At 55.6% G+C, this 20,851-nt stretch overlaps 1 protein-coding gene across 1 annotated transcript; it reads left to right on the top strand.

The window, feature by feature from the left end:
- Positions 1-3,742: 3,742 nt before the first annotated feature.
- Positions 3,743-20,325, top strand: LOC131212275 (uncharacterized). Its single transcript, XM_058206073.1, has 5 exons — positions 3,743-4,581; positions 15,951-16,871; positions 16,965-17,102; positions 17,180-17,394; positions 19,819-20,325. The coding sequence occupies exons 2-5, from the start codon at positions 15,984-15,986 to the stop codon at positions 20,240-20,242; spliced, it is 1,665 nt and encodes a 554-aa protein (XP_058062056.1). The 5' UTR covers positions 3,743-4,581; positions 15,951-15,983; the 3' UTR covers positions 20,243-20,325.
- The last annotated feature ends 526 nt before the right edge of the window (positions 20,326-20,851 follow it).

Below are 20,851 nucleotides of genomic sequence, written 5' to 3'. Positions count from 1 at the left end.
AACCCCGATTCTCTAACGTTTGCCAGCGGCGGTTTCTTCGAAATATGCGACAAAGTCCTCTAGGTGCCCCTGAGGTCGGATGGAACGCCGACCGACCCCATCGATCGATCGCATTACGTAGCAACGGAAAGATGCCGCGTGCCGGGCTATTGGGTGCCGAAATTGAAGCAAGCGTACCCAGAACAGAGCGGCAGAAGCCGCTACGCTCCGATTGCGCCACGTGGACCAGTTGCCGTGATTCTTGCTAGCCACTGGCGCCCTCGCTGATGCCACCGAGTGATAGAGTGACCGGCGAGGCCAAGACTTGCGCCGTTGATGGGGCGCTGGCCGGTACGTTTCCTTGAAATGTTTGACAACTCGCGGGCCACAAACGTGTCTAAGCCGTGCCTTCTACCAGCCATCGATCGATCCTCGGCTAATTGGCACCGGGTGTTACGGATCAGTAGTGGCGCATGGCGTTGAGTTCAATCGGCTGACCACAAACAGCGCCCAGGCAGCGCCATCGCACGATCGGCGCGGTACTATTTTTGTATGTAAACATTTTACCGATCAGCATGCTGCCAAACGTTCGCGGGCTCGCAAAATCATTGACTAAACCCAGTTCGGAAGGAGCATAGTTTGATCTTTTCTCCCCCGGTTGATGGCGCCAAGCGGTTGAGTACATCATACAAATGGTCGTCCATCCGTGTGCCCATTGTAACCCTTACGCAGGGGCAGCGCCCTGTGTTTCATGAAACAATGCGAAAGCGCAACATAAATCAAATAGGAAAGCACCACCAGAAACGTAGCGGCCTGACACTTCTTGCGGGCCGGTTTAGAGTGCTCGTTCAACAGCCCTCCGCGCGCGCCCAGTGCCGGAGTCCCGGCAGCCGGAACAACCGGATTAACACCACAGCTTATCGTGCCCACGCACAAACCCTCCGCCAGCATTGATTGATGAATGGGCAGCCCAGGAATTCAAATGCATTCTCGCGGCGGTGCCTTTGGCCTTTCGGTCGTGTATGTGTGTTGTTTCTTCCCTCATTTCAAGTGCATCTCTTCCAGGAACCAAAGGGGGCACCACCAGCAACCCAGCGAGGGCGAGGAAAGACCCTTAACGACGATGGCTTTGACTTTCATTCCCTTACGGGCGGGTTCCGAGCTGTGGGATGCATGTCCCGTTTGCATTAGATACATCGTAAGCTGACGGACGGAGCTACTCCGGGAACACGGCGGAGTACTTAAGTTGAAAGTGACCACTTTTTTCGACATTAACATTTACGAGAACCGGAGAGATGCTCCGGGTGGCGACGGGCGGCCAAGAAACGGACCGCTGTGTTGTGAGTCGTACGTGTCCACAGCTTTCTAATCCTCCTTACGGATGGTGAACGTTGCTTGTTGTTTCATTCGCTCCCGGTAGCCACTCGAACTGATCCATGTAAAACAACTTCTCTGCTGTAAACAAAAGGAAACAATTTGTTAAATTTACAACTTGATAATGTAACCGGTTCGCGTAGAAATGCTCATTTTTGGAGTGAGCAAAGGGGCCCAAACAAAACGTCCAAAGAATAGACGAATCGTCTGAAGGCAGAAAATCGTTGCTTCCTTTGATGGTTGGAAAAAGTTCGTCTACGGTCCAGTGTTCAGTTCAGCATCTAGCAATCATTGAGATTTAACGAAATGATTGGCGTTTGGTTTTTTGAGGAACACTCCGAATTTATTCAGAGCACCCTATGATGATCACCAATCGGTTATTCCCTAGCACCACAGCATCCAACCGATCGGGCGTTTGCATGCGGCCAACGGATGACATCTGCCGTGTGGACAGTCCGATCTGCCGGATGCGAAATCTTCCCGCGACCGCGTTGCAACTGTGCTGCTCTCCAGCCAGCGAAGGGTCGGCGACGACGACGACGACGGAAAGGCAAAACAAACAGTCCCGTCCCAGTAACGTGCCCTCGCGGGGCTCATCGCTCATGCGGCCGTAGCATGATTTGTTTATTTTCGGAACTCTCAGCGGCCAGCGTGATTAGCGGGCGCGCACCTATCGCCTCTCGGCGGACATTATCGCGCGCCGGAGGAGCTCTTGTCTCCGTTCCCAATCTCTCGGTACCCGGTCAATGCTTTTGGCGTGTCGCATCGCTGATAGCTGCGGTATCTGGTACATTCTTTGCATTTTTTCGGACATTAAAGGCCAATTATGTTTCGTCACTCGCCCCATACGGGATACTTACAGGTACGTTTCGGTTGTCGTTGTGACACAATTAATCCGGCCAGCCTCTCGGTGCCGATACCAATACCAAACGGAACCTGCGGGACCAGGGGCTCGATTTTGGGCTACCTGGCACACCAGTACGGTTCGTAGGTCGCAGCGGAAAGAAAGTGTCCCAGCGGTGTTCGGCTCTGGCCGACGCACGATCACGTTGCGGCAATTTTTTACCAACTCTTCGTGCTCCGATTTTACTGTGGTCCCATTAAGTGTTTTCGTTTTGTATATAGTTCCGCCGGAATCTCCTTGTTTGTGCTATTTTAACGAACCGGCCCAGCATCATGCATTCCGCGCGTGACGATGACGTGCACCAGCATTGCTAGTTGATGGTTAGTCACTAGGTCCCGCAAAAGGATCGATCCCGTATCGATTGATCGATCGGCGACGAGTTTGGTGACGCCCAAAATGTTACCCCTGAGAGGATGGTGCGGCGGCGCTCGCCTTACCGGTCACGTTTGCAACCATTTTGAACCAGCGGGAACCTGAAACGTGTACCGACATGTGCCATCCCCGGCCAGCTGATAGTGGTGATGATAAATCACGTCCCTCTCACATAACCTAACGCATCCTATCCGCCGGGATGCGAGATAGGATGTGTGTGGTGACATAAAGTGGCCATGCCGTGACCGGGTTGATTGCGTGTGGCAATCGACCAACACGCGGCGTTATCAGGCGGCCGAGTGTACGAATGTCGTTAAACTGTGTTCAATACTCTCACTGCTTCATCCGACACACCGATACATCCCTGAGCCGACTCTGCTGCCGATCCTTGACTCTGCTGAGCGCTAGTTTTGCAGCCGCTGTCCACGATGTGGCCAGATGGGATTGCATCAGGAACGAGGAAAGGGCCACCAGCACTGACCCCGTCGGCCCTTTTCGCCGTCGGCGCAAACGACGACAAATGGGGGCCAAGAGTGCTCCTCCGGTCCGGCGCCCGAGATCCGTCCGCGATCCAAACCCGCGATTGGCAACTGTCGCCGTGCGGTCCACCCGTGATAAGATGGCCCTTTCTTTTCGGCCTTTTTTCGCCTGCCAACAGTAGAGTAGAAGGATGCAGGACTTGGGGCTGGACTTTTGCAGTTGGCGCTAGTTGTTCCACCCCCTCGAATCCGCCGGTGTGTTGGTGGCGTGGGATGCGCGATCCCGCGACCGAGAGCGCCGATGCATCTCGCGCACAGATTCGTTGCACTCTTCGCGCCTTTGGCAATCTGCCGTTCGTAAATCTTCGGCCGATGCGGCCACGGCAGAGAGAGAGCACGTCCCATTTTCTCTCGGTTCCTGCTCTAGCTGCGCGAGAGTCAGAGGGTTCGGGTTCGCTCTCGCGCGCGGCTTGCGTATACGCAATACGCTCTTTAAAGCTTGTGGCGTGCGCATGAATGGAACCCGGTACGGTTTAATTTCGCCGGTTGCGGCCGTTCCGCGGTCAGTTCTCGATAAACGGTCGAGGCAAATGGACGTTCCGCTTGGCACCGCAATTACCGTTCACAACGCTGTCTCTCGTCCTCATCGGCAGCGCTGCTCACTGTCCACCACCGAGATCTAGCGATCGTTCTGAATCCACCACGTGTTGCGGGTGCGTGCCTTTCAAGTGCAACTTCGAATCAGTTTCTTCGTGTGTCCGCGGGTCTCCGTATTCTGACTGCTCCTCGCCCGAAGCCCGCTGGTCTGGTTCGTTTTAGGAGTGTGTGTGATTCGAAAGGAAGTGAAAACGAAGGCCTCACCACACAGAAAAGCCTCGTAGGGCACATCCTTCGATCGATACAATCGAATCGATTGATCGGTTGACTGTTGAATTTAGGCGTTTTCGTTTCTCTTCGTTGTGCTGTTCAGACGGTGGCGCGTTCCTAATGTTCCCGTCGTAACCAACCGACCGACCGACCGTTCCAGAAGAGCCTCGATACCCTAGAGGAAGCACGCGGACCCTTTTCGAGCATCGTCCCTCAGTTTGCGGCCCGCGAAGGACAGTACCCCGAAGCCGCAAGGAAGGCCATCAGTCGGCCGTGCGTTGTGATGTGGTTACGGCGGCGATGCGTGTTGTAAATTCCGTGTCCCAGTCCGTGTCTCGCCAGTGAACTTGTAAGCTAAAAATAGTGCCCCGTTGGCGATCGGTCAACAGGTGATCGCCCGGTCGCCCCGTACTCCGCCGCGTACCGTAGAAGCGTCTGTTCCGGTGGGCGTCGATGCGCCAATGTTGGGCAAGAAAGTTTAAAAGATCTTGCCTTCTTCGACCCCGATCGTGTGTGATCTCTGTGCCTTGGACATCGGACTTCGGTGACAACCGCGGCCTGCCTGAAACGAAAGAAGGGCACCGCTCAATACCGTTTAGCGTGTGGGTAAGTCTCCCGAGAAATCGGATCGCAATTACCTGTCTGTCCTGCGAGTAATTAAAATGTTAAGCAGCAAATCGATCGATCGACCGACCGACCGACCGACCGACCCCGGGAGCCCATTATCGATGGCAATTATGTTGGGCGGGCAGCGGGACATATTAGCATATTAATGCAATGCGTCGGGCGCATCCTGGCAAACTGGAACGCGTCCATTAAACGGCACCGGCACTGCAAACTGCCTGCCTACGTACGGTTCCGGCCCACGAATTGATCTTGTTCCACCCGGCCCACACTGGCTGGCCGCTTTCTTCGCGGGAAGCCCGCCGGAGGGAAGTAATCCAATTCGTCTGTAATTGGCTTCGGGCGCGGACCGCGGACACACATAAGTCAGTGACATTCCGCTGTGGCATAATTTATGCTATCCGCCACCTACGCGGCACAACCCGGGCACGCCCCCGGGGGCCGCCTGGCGGTGAGGCAATGCGTCCAGCCAGCCAGCGCTGTATGATTATACTTTGCGCCGCGAAATGCAAAAGATGGTGGGAAGACAAACTTGGAACTGCGGTGCGGAACTCCTTCACGGGAGGATCGCCTTCGCTATAAGGCGGGTCTTGGTAGGGCCGATAAGGCGCTTGCCATCCTCGGTCGGTTGTGACGCATCGTTCGCATGCGTTCCGGGTGCATTTATCGCGTTTCGAGTTGATCGCACCACGCAGATAGTGTGCTCGTCCCCTATCGCCCCTCGTGTTGCCAACCGGTCGGGTACGGGGAGGACCTGCAATTTGTAAACGTTCAACCTGCACCGAATTGAGTGTCCGTGTCCCGTGGGAAGGAGGGTTCTCCCCAAAACAGCAATTAAAACGCGCCTAAGGCTGCGCCCCCTTATCAAACTGCGCGCCATTCGGCATTCCTCGGGGCGTTACGCTGACTCTGCAACATAATTTCTAATTGAAGGTAAACAATCTATAAAAAGCCCCCCATCACACTGCCATTAGTGTAAATTGCTGGTCTGATAACCCAGGACCAGGTCCAGGAGCAGCGGGAGTAGGCAACCTGCCTGCTACCTTCCGAGGCGCACCGAGCTCTGACCCCGATCATCACGGCGCTGCATGCTGCGAAGGCGCGCTGGGAAGGCCCTCCAGGTCTCGCGGCAGGTCATCGGAGGCGGCCATCCTCTCTAAACACCATCGCTGTGGGCGCTGGCAAAAAAGACCAAACAAGACTTATCGCCGAGGCCAGCACATCACTCGTCGAGCGAGTGATTCAACCGACGACGCGGTTCGGATCGTGACCGATCTTGAGCGACGCGCACTTTCGGGCACTCCAAGAAACTGTGGGTTATTTCTAGACCCCCGGAGGGCCATCCGAAAAAAAACGCCCAAAACCCGTATCAGCCCCGGGGCTCGTGCTGCGTACGATGGGGCTGTAGTACTACAGAACGCTTTCGCCACCGCGAGACTGGCCGGAGCGCCGCGGCCCAAACATTAGAGTGGACGATAAGACACACACGGTTCGGTTCTTCTTCTTGTGCGGGTCGCCGGTGGGGTTTCTTATCTAATCGGCCGACTACGACGACGTCGCATGTTCGGCGGTTCGGCTGTTTTCTGCCACACTTTCTTCGGCAAAACACCCGGTCAGCGACCGGGTCCCGGGTCCCGGTCAATTGTTGGCCCCCAGATGCGGTAATTCCGTTCAGGTTCAGGTGCTGATAGCGGCCGCCGGTGCGTCGACCGCGGGACGCGAAAAATGACAAACAACGCCAGGCGCATCTCTAGTAGAGTCAACGGTTTTCCGTACGCACACCCCGTTGCTAGGTTGCTAGGATCGATAACGTAGAGCGCAGCACCCCCCGCTGACACTGAACACGTCAACGCGCAAACGTCACCGCCGTATGAAAAGCGAAAGTCGGGGCGTGTGGATCCGCGGGTCGCGTGCGCCCAGCAACACACCTGCCCGAAAGCAGACAGGTTGTGTAACGTTCTGGGTTGCGGCCGGTCGGTGCGAGGGGTTAGTGAGGCCGCTAATCGGTTAGTCATGCCGTCGCAGCCGGACGACAGACGGCCGCCGACGATGGTAGCCGCGGGATCAGGCTGCGCGCGTGGTGACATTCTCGCGATGCCAAGGTCATTAACGTCTCGCGAACTCATTTATAAATAATGCATGGCCGTGCCTCCGTTCCTTGCCAAGCGTGTGTGTCGCGCGGTTCGTGCTTCCTCGTCACGAGACTACCACGCGTACCGCGCGTATCGATCGTGCGCAGGATCCAGTATCTGGGGTTCTGGTTCCCTTCGGTGCGTCCAACAACCCGGTTCGACCCTTCCGATGACCTTTCCCAGAACAGGGTAGTAGGGCGCTCACGGAGACCTCGAAACGAATTGGAGCAGCTTATCACGCGCCTCTGTTACCGCATGTGTCATGCGCCTTCGATTTGATTCCGAAGCACTTTGGGCAAGCAGGCGGCGACACGGTTTTCTTCCTTCGAAGTCCGACATCCCATTCGATCGGAAAATGCTATTTCTACTAAGTAGCCCTTCGGACGTCCTTCGGGTCCACAACTTCCCAGCCTAGGGTTAAATCCCAAAGGAAACGGGCCTTCAAAGAAATAATCTTTCGGAATCTGCAAATGTACTGTGGCGGAACCCACCAATACCAATAATAAGAGTCGACGAATCGACAAAGAGTACAGTAATAAACCAGTAGAGCTTCAACCAGCAAACATACCGCATCGTCTTTACTAAACAGCTCTACAGTACGAACGAATCGAACGACAAGGCAAGGTGTCCCCGGCGAAGCTGTCCCGCGCACGCCCGTTCCGGCCATGAGTGGGTTGATCATCATGCTGCTAAATTTATGGCCCCCTCGGGATAAGGATGAGGCGGAGCTCCCAACGAGTTATCAGCGCACCCGGACGACCTACGACGACCTCCACACGGCGCCGCTTCGTTCGGGGCTAATGGCGCCGAAGGTTCCGACGGGTGGTGGCCTCGCATGGACATGAATGGACGCGAACGATGGGAGACAGAACGGCAGAAGTGGCATTTCAACCCCCGAGATCGAGTGCAGCTCCGAGTAATCAAGAAGCACTCTGCGTTCGCTCGATCGGTGGCCCCATAATCGGGGGCTCCAATCCGGAGCGGCTTCTCGGGACACTTTCTCCCGTGAAAATTGAGTAGTGCACCGAGGGGCGAGCGATAACGGCGGTGTGGTCCCCAAATAGGCACGCTGCATGTGGGACCTCTATCTTGCTTCACGCACACCACGTCCGTTGGAGCGCATCGCGCGGAACCCGCATCACGTGATCACGGCGTGGTGCTGAACCGAGGAAACCGAAAACCTGAAAACTCGCTTGGTCACTTCTGACCAATTATTGGCTGGAACAGCATGGAGCGATCGCGCGACAATCAGCGCGGTTTCAGCGGTGGCCACCGATCGCCCGTCGTTGATTCGGGGCCCGGAATTATATAAACGAAATGGCGCCACCCCGCAAAGCAAAGACCAAACGCTGTCAAACTAGTTGGGCTTAATTTTGGACCCAAAATAATGGTATGCAGCGATACCGACGAGCGCTGGAGAACCGGGTCCAGATTTCGGGTGATCGAAGAAACGCAGCGCACAGCGGTCGAAACGGCAGATCTCTCGCATCCAGGGATGGGATTCCTGTTTCTCCGATCGCACCACGGCAGCATCGTGGGAAGACCCAAGCCGGAATCCGAAGCTCGGATCGAGCCTCGGATGGACCACGTTTGAACCAGTTTTTCGCTATTTCTTCCCATTTATCTACAACGCGCCGCCCGTCCGTGTCCGAAGACCTAAGACAATCCCTACGGAGAAAGGGATGTAAAATGGTTCTACCTGGTGACTACTTTATGAGGGCCGTAGATTTACCGCTGCGAACCCCGTAACATCGGGGCCCTTATGGCCGGCCCCGGGACCTTTATTAGCATAGTGATGAAGAAACCACGAGCGGGAAAGCAATTAACTTTCTCATCGCAGCGGCCAGATCGTTCGATCGGGTGGTGTGTGTGCACTATTCCTCGAGTGGGTTGGAGTACGGAAGATTTATTCGAAACCAACCCCCTGGTTCGATGGCCTACCGCCCCGTTACAGGACTCGGCCGCCGCTGGAGTGCAACCGGGGCGCAACCAATCATGCACAAATATAGAAATAATACTTCAAATGCGGTCTCGTCGGGGTCTCGCAAGCAACCCCCAGCGACCGACCGACCGTCCCACGCCCGAAGCGAACGGTGGCCGCCCACCACCACCACACGGCGGCGACATTCCACGCCAAACTCGTCGGTTGCCTATTTTTAACCCCGAAACGGAAAATACGGCTGCTTAAAAAAGAAAAGCTCGCGAGACGACGAGCGGCGACGGCGCGATCGATCGATCGATCGACGGCGAAGGAAAAACCCGAAGGGGCGGGCTGGCTGGCGTTGGCGTCGTTGGTGGCGCGCAGGTCGTAGGCAGGTTCCGTGGCCCTCCGTGTCGAGCCCCGTGTCGAGTGCGGGTTGTAGGCGAGATTCATGCATGTAGATTACTCGACAGGCTCGTCGGTCGCCGTCGATCCTGAAACGCAACGCATTCGCGGGGCATCGATTTTGGAACCGATACGGGAACGGAATGTGTAAGGTGGTGTGTGGTGGCACGGCGTGATCAGCATGTGACACGCTGCCGCTGCCGCTGCTGCGGCGTGTAGCGCGATCTATCATTCGAACGTCACGCCACCGCCACGGGAACGGCGAAGGGCTCGACAACTGTCTCCGACAACACCCGGCCGACCCGGCCGACCTGGCCGAAAGTTCCAACGACGCCCGACCCGACCCGTGGGCCAGAAACGGGTTTCCGTGGCTCACGCTACACAGAGCTAACGCATTCAACAGTCGATCAGAGACCAACCGACGGACCGAAGAAATAGATTAACCAATTCCAGCTCGGGGAGGTCGTTCCGCCGACATGGGACGGCCGGGGAATCGAATTCCTTTCCCAAGCCCTTTCCCACAGGGGTAAGTCCCGTGGCCGGGGCCGATAAGCCAGGTAAGAGCCCGGGCTTACCTCTACGCCCATATCAGCAGCAGGGGCCGCAAAGCTCTTATTCTTCATTAGCACGGCGCGGTCCCGCGGAGAACCGTTCAACCAATCAACAGGAAGATGGTTACATGCAGCGGGCGCGTGATCAACCGGACTGCCGCTATCGCGCGAGAAGCATCCCGCGCACGTGTTGTGCGCGGGTCGCCGGGCTCCCGAGCGATTAGTCGTCGCGACGGGCGGCAGGGATTTATAAAAATAATGCAAACCCGCCCCGTAATCTATAATTACCCGTCGCGACGTCGCGATGCATCGCCGGCCCGCCGCAGGACTGCGCAGTAGATGCACCCAACCGAAGCTGAGGTTGTGGCAACTTTGTGGCAAGTACAATGTCAGAGCGATTCCGGCCGAGGGACGAAGAACTTCCGGTCTCCGGCGAGGTCGCTGGAGGCCGCTGGAGGCCGCTGGAGGCCGCTGGAGGCCGCTGGAGGCCGTCTCCTGGCCTTTTTGGACAACCGGAGTCCGCCTCCAGCCGTCCGTCTCTGCTGTCCATCAAAGGCCCGCACGCAATCTGGTTCGGACCGATCCATCCGATTGACGTCATTGTTCGTGGCCGAAGCCGCAGCAGCAGCTGGTGTTCCCGCGGGTGCGTGGATTAGTGAACCGGAAATATTGACACACTTTTCGGCCGGCCGGTCGCGCTCCGGAGCGCACGCCCATCCAGTTTGCTGGTGCTGCAAGTTCGTTAGGTTAGGTCTCTTTTGATTAAACGGCTCTGCAACGGGCTCTGCTCTGAGGACCTTTTGACAGGAGGAGGTCGAAGACCGGCGCCCCGCGCTCCCGGCGCACTGGCCCGGCAGGCTGGCGGGTGCCAGAGGGAAGGCCGGTGGGAACGATAAGCGAACGACAACACGTCGTCGTTCGTCGATTCTTCGCACCGCGACCCTCGATAAGCGCTGGTGGTGGTTGTGGTGGCGTCAGAGGCGTCACTATCAGCTGTTACGAAGACACGATGGTGGCCGCTTCGGTTGAGACCACGGCACCGTGTATGCCAAATATTTCAAAACGCCTCTCAATGTGGGGACCTCGGTGCTCGAGATGTGGGTCAAGGTGCAGCGTGATCGGCTAAGCGCACTGCTTATGTGTGTCTGCGACCAGCTATTACCCGGAAACAATGTGTCGGGCGATCCTGCTGTCGATCGGGCTGGGTGACATTGCTGGGGGACCTGAAACGAAACGAGCCTTGGTAAGGTACTGGGAACATGTTCCTCGCCACAATGTTTGGAACTACACGATCGGTAAACAAGGTGCCGGTAGAGATGGCACAGGAATGGCGATTGCAAGCGCCACAGAAGATGAAGCAAGGTGCTGGCTGCTTCTTATCGGCATCGGCCCCGACGCCGCCGCCGCCGGGAGCTTTGGCGGTCCTGTGGGGCGCTGGTGGTGCAGGCGTCAAGTGCAATGGGCCTCGGTAAACAAGATTATTTGTTTGACATAACCCCATAAGTTTGTCTAAACTCTCCGATCGGGAAGTGGCAAACGATGTCCAGTGCCAAACAGATGACGTTCAAAGATGGGTTCGAAGAGTTTTCATTGTCTTCGGCTCCGGCGGTTGAAAGCTAGGTCCGGGTCCGGGAAACACAGCATGTTTGCTCGAGAGACCTCTCATCAGGGGGCCCGCGACTATCGCTTCTTGGTGATCGCTTCAAGTTTGAACATCCGAACATGGTTGCCTCCAGGGTCTCCGATAAGCTGTCGTTGGAAGGCCAGCGCGCTCTATACGATTTGACCGACCGGTCGGGACACCAAAGCCAACCACGATATGGCGTCCATTAGCGGCTGAGACCATTCGCCCTCGCTGCTCACGTATGCACTCTCAAGCGATGCGCATATCGCGCATCGAAACGTAATGTTTGATATTTCTTTTTGCTCCATTTCGTCTTGGCGCCGGTGTCTGGTTTTTTTTTACGAATCCCCTACGGGATCGCCGAGAGCCGAGAGAATCCCGGCGTCAGCGCGCGATCGTTAGGATGTGGTCGGTACGGCGGCGCCCCCACAACCCATCGGACGGACGTTGCCACCGGTGGTGCGCCAAAAAGGCGCAAAATGTAGCGAGAATGTATATTTAGAATAACTCAACCCCCCGCCACACGCTGGCAGGATTACGGAAACGCGGCCAAAACCGAAGCGACAAACCGGGGCCGCGACCGATCATGCAGTGGGCGCGTGCTAGGTAGCGCCCGCACTCTCACTGACGGCTGCATCCGCCAGGGAAGTCCTTCTGCTCACACGGTCCACCGAGGAAAACACCTTCGGTCATTGATGCCCGGGGCGAAATGATGCACCCGGCACGTCGCATCGATCGGACTTCGGATCGGATCCTCGAGCAAACGAGCGAGGTAATGTGATGCCGCGGCCACACAGTGCCATAATATCTGTTGTGCAACCGATCGATCGAATTCTAGATCGATCGCGTATCGCTCGACAACCAACCTGTCGACACGTAATCGTCCGCCGCAGCTAGCTGGAAGCTTGGCACGTCATTCGCTGGCACAAAAACGGTCCACAGGAAAGATAGCGATAAACATACGATCTTCTTGCATTTTTTAATGCAATAACGTCCCTACGTCGCAGAACAGATTTCGCGCGGGCCATTAAACCGTAAACCGTCGCCGCCGTTCGATTGACGTCAGCCGCAGCGGCTCGTGATCGCCGAACACACCTCCCGGAGATGTACCGGACCGGCGTCGCCACGCGCTCCGGCTTCGATTTCCGGCCCGACTCCATATTAGATATGATGCAACCAGTGGCAGCCGGAACGGCACGTAAATCGATATTCATCCGACCATCCGTCTGGGTTTGTGTTCGGCTTTAGATTACACAAACTCTCGGCACTCAGCGCGCACATATTGGGGGTTGTTCGTCCGCCCGCTTCGGTCGACCAACATATTTGCACATCATCGCAGCGTTCGCCGAGGCCCGATAAGGCCAAAAGCGGGCGCGCGGTCGCGACCTTTACTTGTACGCCCGAGATGCTCGCCGTGCTCTGCGCTGTGGGATCGAACGAGTTGGTCTTTTATTTTTTGATAATGAATTGGTGTTTGGCTGTGCGGTGGCCACAATCACGTTACTTATTGGGCCTCCATCCGGTCCTGGCCATTGCTCATTGTAGCGCCCGAACACGGGCACGCAAAATAAACACAAACCATCTGTCAAAACTTCCTCGGCGGGAACGATAGGAAGACGTCAGTGATGCGCGCTTTTGAAGCCTCCTTTTCGATGGTTTGTTTGCTCCTCATGGTTGCTCTGATTATATGTTTTTGGGACTGTTTTATTTACACTTACCATCGCGAAGGTTCCAAATGTTCTGTTTTGGCACTCTGATAAAACTTCGGCGACCGAACAGATCGATGAAAGGACTTCCCAGCTGTAAGAACGATGGAAGGCATGTCCTACAGAGCTGGCCAACGAAATTGTCCTCCAAGCCTGCCTTGAAGCCTCGTGCATCAGGAACATCCTCGAATTCGAAGGATTTTCGCCGGTCCGTCGTTTACTGGAAAACACATTCGCGCATCACGGATGCTTTGTTTGCCATAGCGTGTAGGGGCCACCATATCGCGCGGTGATAAAAGCGAAAACCTCGCACACCGATAACCTCCTTTATGATGATCCCGCTGTAATATTCGCTTTATCAGGCTCTGGGAGGCCAGGCCTATAATCCTGCACAGCACGGCGGCCTCTGACGAAAGCGTAATGGGTGCATCACCGCAAACCGCAGTCTGCTCGCGGTGGGTGAAGAGCACATCACCTGACCACGGCCGGACGGAGATGATACCGTCCTCGGGTGTCTTTCAATTCAACAAATGAGCGAGCGTTCCTTCAAGTGTACGACGCGCAACGGCGCAATCGGCCTTTCGCCCGAGAACTTTCGTTTTCACCGACGCCGGGCGTTTCAATCGCCATCAATTGTCGACTGCTGCCCAGATGCGGCGCGGCGCACTCTTGATGGCGAGGCCGGTGCCCTAAAAACGGTCTGAATTGAAATAAATTGCCTCCATGCGCTTTCGAAGAGCAGAGCTGCTGCAATCGGGCCGGCGAGGGCACAGTGTGCACTTACCTACGTCACGCTACGTGGTCGGCGGTGACGATCTGCTCTGTATGTGGGCCACCATTGTCCCCTCGTGGCCCTTGCTGGCATTTCAACACCTCGGTAACTCAAATCGAGCCCTTCTGTCTTACATTTCGGGTGGGTGTGTGCCGCTGGGTGTGAGATAAAGTAACGGACCTCTCGTCCGTTGCGGACGATGCTCGAGACGTTCAAATATCAAGCGAGGTCGCCGCTCCGCCCAGGCCGGTGTCACGTGTGGAACGGTTTGGTTCACATGTCTGCCGTGGACCCGGCCATGCGGCAGTCCCCTGATCTGATAACCTTGCTGGCCAGTTGGCTGGCTGGCTGGCTGGGAACCCTTTTGCATCAGTGTGCCTATTTATGGACGCGATCCGCGCGTCGTTCCGCGAATCCTTATCAACCAGAGGCGCCCCGGGGCGCGCTGATTGTAGCGGGTTTGTTTTACCAAACTGCACCCGCCGGCCAGCTAATCAGCCTCCGATGATCGACGGTTTTATGTTGCGTGATCAGCACCACACAAACAATCAATCCATCCACACGCCCGCCGGCGCATCCTGGACCGATCGGTCAAGATGGCGCCGTGGCCGCCATGCGGCATGGAAAATTCCATACACCTTCCTGATCGCGAGGCCCTACGACGTGCATTATTTACACGGACTTCGACTCCATTCGATTCCCGGTGCCGCCTTCCGACCGCGACTCACGTTGTGGACAAACAGTTTCGATTGGTTTACGTGCGTCGGGCACGCACGTGGCGAGCGGGGCAATACGGCGCCGAGAGGGGACAAATTACTGCACAAGAGAAAAGAAGCTGAATTTTAGTAGCAACAAGTCAGCTGTCAGAATGTTGAACCGGTTCGGTTGGGGCTTGTCAAAGTTTGTTTTGTTTTGTTTCGGCCCCGCTTTACAGCACGAAATTGTCACGGAGTTTCTAATTTTAATCGGAACATCACCCAGCTCAATGAATGAGACGTGCGATGGCCACTCCGGGTTAGTGGATCGCCTGGCTGTGCGGATCTGTGTCTTGTGCCTCTCCGATGACGCCAGCAGCAGCCGAGGAACGGGTAAACAAATAAATCACCAGAAACAGTACGTGGCATAACAAATTCATTGTCGGGCGCCCGAACGCTGCGTGCTGCGGTTCGACTTCAAGTGCACCTAATAGGGGTTTGCGATCGCTGCATTCAATCAACCACGCAATGGGAATCAAATCACGCTCCCAGATCCGGTACGAGGCAAAGTGGAAAGAATTTCCCCAAACAAAACCAAGTGCGGTGGGTGTGTCTGTAAGATTGTTGTTACTGTTTGACCATTTTTTGTTGGTACTTTACAAAACGATAATGATGGCGACGATCATTCCCCCGGCTCGATTCGCTTGTTTTCTTTGGTGATTTTATTTTCACGGCCATGGTTTTAAATGTTGTCGCGGCTTCATAGTATCTTTTTATTACAGGCGCGTGTGGGATTTGGACACTTTTGCCGTTAGTCACATTGTTTTTCTTCGCATGTCGGCCACTGTTTTTCTGTTGTTTGGGGAACCGGTTGATTGTACTCTGCACCTAGCGCCGACTGTCCTCTTTTGCTATACTATACACTGTTTTAAAATCGGGTAACTTTTGTAATTTCACATGCTTCATGTTTCATTGGGTCGGATAGTTCTCTCCGATTAATTAGCTCAAGGCGAAGGATTTGAATCACGATCGGTTAGTCATCGTTTGTTATAGAACAATAGAAATCACAAGAACAGTTATTTGGGATTGGGATTTTAGTTAGAGGTTACTAAAACCCCGACCTTCTCCGAGAGACCGTGGCCCACATTTTCCCCCAACCCATTATTGTTAATGCCTTCAGATGTCCTTGGCGCTCTGTCAACTAGCGGCACATCTCGCCCAGCTGGTGGATGGTCCGCTCGTCTCCTTCTGCCTGTCGGATGTCACGGTGGTCCTACGTCAAACGCAGTGGAGCCTTGTGTGTCCGGGTTGTCTATGGCCAGAGGCCATCAGGCCGCTGCCATGTGACGGCATTGGCGGGAGAAAACGGTGACTTTTGCGTAACCACCTAAACTCTTCCTCGAGGACGAGTGCATCCACCGGGTCCCGCACGGTTTTCGGGGTGGTTGATTTAATTCCGAAAATAACCTGTGCCGCGGCCAGCTGATCTCATTTTTCATCCTACGCGTTTTCTTTCATTCTTTCTTTCCTGGCCCTCGGTTGCAGTTCGGTTGGCCAGAAACCCCCCTCCCGGTCTGAATGCCCGCGTACGCTGAGATGCTAGTGTCGCAGAGTCCCTCGGTTTACAGCCATCCACTGTCCGCGGCGGACTACAAGCCGGGAAACCCTGGGCCGCTGCCGCTGCCGCCGCTGGGTGATCGGAGTGGAAACATGGGCGATAGTGGCGTTGTCCCATACTACGGAGGTTCAGCGACACCGAGGATGCACAACTACTGCCGACCGGCTTCACTGCAGCTCCCGTCCCCGCATCCGCCGGCGAGTGGCCACGCACCACTCCAGCGACAGCTCACACCACCCTGCCTCAGCCCCACCGGAAGTGGGAAGGGCCCATCCTCGCCCCTCCGTTCCTGTCTTGTGATGCGTCCGGAAGACCTGACGGCCAGCGAGGCTCCCACGCTGATCGGTGATAATTCGACGATAGCGATGGCGATGACAACCGCCTCGACGGCGGCTGGACCGGCCGACACTCGTACCGGCCTCGGTGCCGCTACCGAAGCCAGCGATGTCACGGCGGCCGAAGCCGCGGCCCGGAACAAGAAGAAGGTCGTGTTTGCCGATGACCAGGGCGGCCAGCTGACACAGGTGCGCGTGATGCGCGAACCGTCCTACATGCCGCCGATCTGGAGCCTCCAGTTTCTGGCGCACGTCACCCAGGGCATGATCAGCCCGGTGCCGCAGGAGCAGTGGGTCGTGGACTTTGTGCAGCCGGCCAGCGACTATGTGCGCTTCCGGCAGAAGCTGGACGACCGGAACATTTCGCTCGAGAACGTCATCATCAAGGAGACGGAGCAGCTGATCGTCGGCACGGTGAAGGTGAAGAACCTGTCCTACCACAAGGAGGTGATCCTCCGCTCGTCGTGCGACAACTGGAAGACGCACGAGGACACCTTCTGCACCTACAGTCTGGTAAGCCCTGGGCGCCCCCGGGTTGGGCAGGGTGCGTTTGTCTGTTCCTCCGATCACTGATTGTTTGTTGCTGTCTTTCCCCCAAAATCGCAGGTCGGCAACGGAGCTGCTTCGGCGTATCTGATATTCGACACGTTTTCCTTCAAGGTAACTCTTCCACCTAAGTCCAGACGGATTGAGTTCTGCGCTTGCTTCAAGTGCGATGGCGTCGAGTACTGGGACAACAATGATGTAAGTGGCGGGCACCGCGAACGATCGCAACGTAGCGAAGGCATCGGGCTTTAACCCTATATCCCATTTTCTCGCAGGGTCGCAACTACTCCCTGACGAACCGCATCGCCCCACGGCAGGACTCGGGTGACTTTCTGCCATCGTCGGGCGCCGGTGCGTTCGGTGCGGGTGCGGGTCGCAACGGCGGCACGGCGACGGCAGCCTCCGGCTTCTCGTCGCCCTACATGGCTCCCGGTGCAGTGCTCGACACCTGGAGCGACATGAGCGCCGAGACACAATCGGGGCCCTACTGGTAAATCCCACCTGCTAAACGCTAAAACTGCAACAAAATCCCTTTTCACGACACCCAAACCCGTAAGCAAACACGCACGCCCCCAGGAGAGAGAGAGAGAGAGGGAGAGAAAGAATTGATGCGATCATCTGATCTCGACGATCACACTGCGGCCATGGGACTACTGTGCTGTGTATGTGTGTCTGTGTGTCCGTGTGTGTGTCAATCCGTGTCACGAATAGCGAAAACCGAACACTACGTTACACAAGGCACACTATCCGGGGCGTGCACTCACCTTAAAACCGGGAGCACCTACACAACGTGCGCGTGTGCGCGCGCTGTGGAAGATGAGGATCATGATCATGTGGACACCGCGGCACAAGATATTTTAACCAATCCCCCTTTTTAACCTCCGCGAGTGTCGCTGGTTTCCGAAAACCAGACCGTAGACCCATTCCCCATCGCCGGAACCGAAAACGCGTGCTGCATGTAGAGGACAAAGCGGCACGGGATGGTAATGGGACAGGGAGAAGGTAGCGCTGGGGAACCGCGGGGAGCTGACGTCGGACGCACGATAGTGATAAAGCGCACGCGATGAAACTCGGCGGTGAGCTTCGGTTGGCGACGGTGATGAAAGCTGAAAGTGATAATAAAGCTGCTTCCGCTTCCTACGAAACATTTCCTACGCGAGACGTTCCTACGAGACAGAACTTTTGTACATATTATTAGCGTTAGGACAGTGTTTTCCGTGTGTGCTTGTGTGTCTCTCTGTGTGGACAGTGCTTAAGGAGCTTGAGGCTCCCCGCGGAAGCCCGCGCGTCCGGGCTCTCGGCATGGCGAAAAGCCTTTTTAGCGTTTTTGGGACATTCCTTCCACCGCCGGTGTGGAGTTGTTAACGGCAGGCGGCGTAGAGTGAGTGCTTAACGCGTCCGAGCGCCTAACCTACAAAAATCCGCGCTCACGCGTGCGGGAGTGAAATAATCGATTTGAAGAGGTAATTTTCAACCGTTTTGTTTCTTTATTTACTACGCCACTAGCATACCGATTAAAACAATGTCCCTACCGGTTCCCCACGCCCTTCGCCCTCATTCTGCGTGTTTCGTCCCTCGTGCCGCTGGTGCTTGGGTCATCGTAATCGTAATGTGTGCCACCATCCTCCCTCCGAGTTGCCTCTCATTCGCTGCGCGCCCCAGTGTGTCCTTGCAGTGTTTGTGTATGTGTGTGTGTTTGTGTTTGTGTGTGTATGTGTGTGTGTGTATGTGTAGATGTAGCAGCATTGTGGGGACAATACTCCAAATTAAACCCGGGGTTCGGGATGCGAAAAACGGAGTGCTGTTTTGGTGGCTAACCAGTCGATCTTCCGGTGTACTAACCGCTCCGGGGTCAGTAGAAACTACTAGAACACTAATAATCGGGGGCACCAACCAACTACCACAACCAGCCATTTATTACAACACATTCCTAGTAGCGCCCGGACGGACGGAAACCCACGATCGCTACGACTCTGCTTCCGTTACTAACTGGCCATTAGCGCAGTAGCATGCTTGCGGGATCAGTGATCGTTACACACTCACCTACCAGCCCACTAGGTCAATAGGTTATGATCACCGGTAAACGCACCATATCCGCCGTAGAGCCTACAGAAAACCGGTTGTCGATGTGCCCGGGGATGTCCTTCGATTCGTTCACTGCACTGAGCAGTCGCATTGAGCGCGTGTCAGGTGAACGCAATTTCGCATTCATTTCGTGGCCCTCGGACTTTCGGGTTGTCGTAACTGCGTGATCCTCACTTCCTGTTGCACGACACTCGTTTCTAGAGCCACTCCTAAATCGATCGGTGCGATAGGCGTATCGATCGATTGTGTCTTGCTCTTCAAACTTTTTGAATCGCTGATGATTAAGATGATTAGAAGCGTTGGCAATTACACTGTTAGATAATGCTGGTCATCAGACACCGGAGTACCGGAGAGTGTCTAGACCTCTTCAGACGCATAGATCATTAATCGTCCACTCGAATGTCCGGGCATCAGTCATCGTGCTGTGCGTGCTCGTCTGATCGCCATTTTGTTCCCATTTCAGCTGTTTCTGCTGCTGGAATTGTTTCAAATCTTCCGCCAAGTCGCGAAGGAGAGCACACCCCTTTAATGCCACCTAAACGTCCCCAAAAGCGAAAGTAGTAAGTGCGTGTCCCTCACCTTGACTAAACGACACGACATTCGACGACCGGTCTGTAGTGCGTCACTTCGCCACTTCGCTCAGGTTCACCGCCCAGTCATTCGTTCCCCATCCGGCATCCCAGATCCTTGCAGAGTGTCCCGCGGGATTAATCACTCTCTGTACAGTCACTTTCATTTGGCCTAACAGTCGTGTGTGCATACTGTTGCCGATGGTACACGGGTCCCTGATGCGTGTGTTTTTTTGCTCTTCTTGGTCTGGCCTTTACAGCAAGGCGTATGGCTGCGTAGTGGATCGTACGGGTTCGGATGTGATGGCACCCAAACAGCAACAACCGTACTGTGAAGCGACCGCCACAACCACACCACCAGCGATGCGACCGATCGAGATGGAACTGTCCGCCGGCGGCGGCGACGGCGGTTGCGGCCGTGTCCGCACCAGTAGCAGTTCCCCCCACAACAGCGGTCCTTGGCTCGGTGAGCGGCGTGCTAGCACTGGGGAAGAGTTTGCACTGCTTGCAAACAACAACCAGTCCGGCCGGCCCGAAAGACCACCCCAATCCGACACGACGGCCACCCTCGGGCGCAGTGCCAGCAGCGGCAAACTGTTCTTCATCCGCGAACGCAACGAGGGCGAGGATCTGCTTGCCAACCTGCTGCGGCTGCGCAAGCTGATGTGTAGCCAAAAAACGTGAGCCCTTCCGTTTCCCCGTGCAAATGCAACTTCTTCTCTGCTTGTTTTAGCTTTCGAGCCCGACACGTGGCCCCGATGCTTTGTGCGTGGCGATTCGCACGCACGAGCATTCGCATTCACTAACACGTGGCCGTGCTTAGTAACAATTTTTTTTTTAAGAAGACGGTGTGCATCACCAAAAAAACGGGCAATCTGCCATTCGAAACAAACAGGAAATCGTTTTAACAACTCCTTCTAAAGAATACTCAAAATTACTCAGACGAGATCGATTTTATGTGCGCACGTGTGGTGCGGTTCAACCACGCAACTACGTCGCAACCAGACAAATAGATTTAGGCCCGAGTGGAATTGTTGAACTGAAGACCGTATCCTTTTCACAACTGACCGACAGTGTTATATCGCCCGAGGGGGGGGAACGATCGAGGGACCGTGGGAAACTGACTACAGGTATTGGCGATCCTTGCCCTAGGGAGCGTGTGCTAGGAAAGGTGTGCTTTAAGAAGAACGTGATAAGGCGAACTATGGCGCAAGGATCAGCGCGCGTGCGCAGGTTGGTGTGGTGGCGAAGCAGCGGGTGTCGAAGCACGAAAAGTCGATACAATACATACTA

Source organism: Anopheles bellator, chromosome 2 (assembly GCF_943735745.2).
Source record: "Anopheles bellator chromosome 2, idAnoBellAS_SP24_06.2, whole genome shotgun sequence".
NCBI lineage: Eukaryota > Metazoa > Arthropoda > Insecta > Diptera > Culicidae > Anopheles > Anopheles bellator.
The sequence above is the reverse complement of the archived record's forward strand: the minus strand, read 5'-3'. Positions and strand labels throughout refer to the sequence as shown.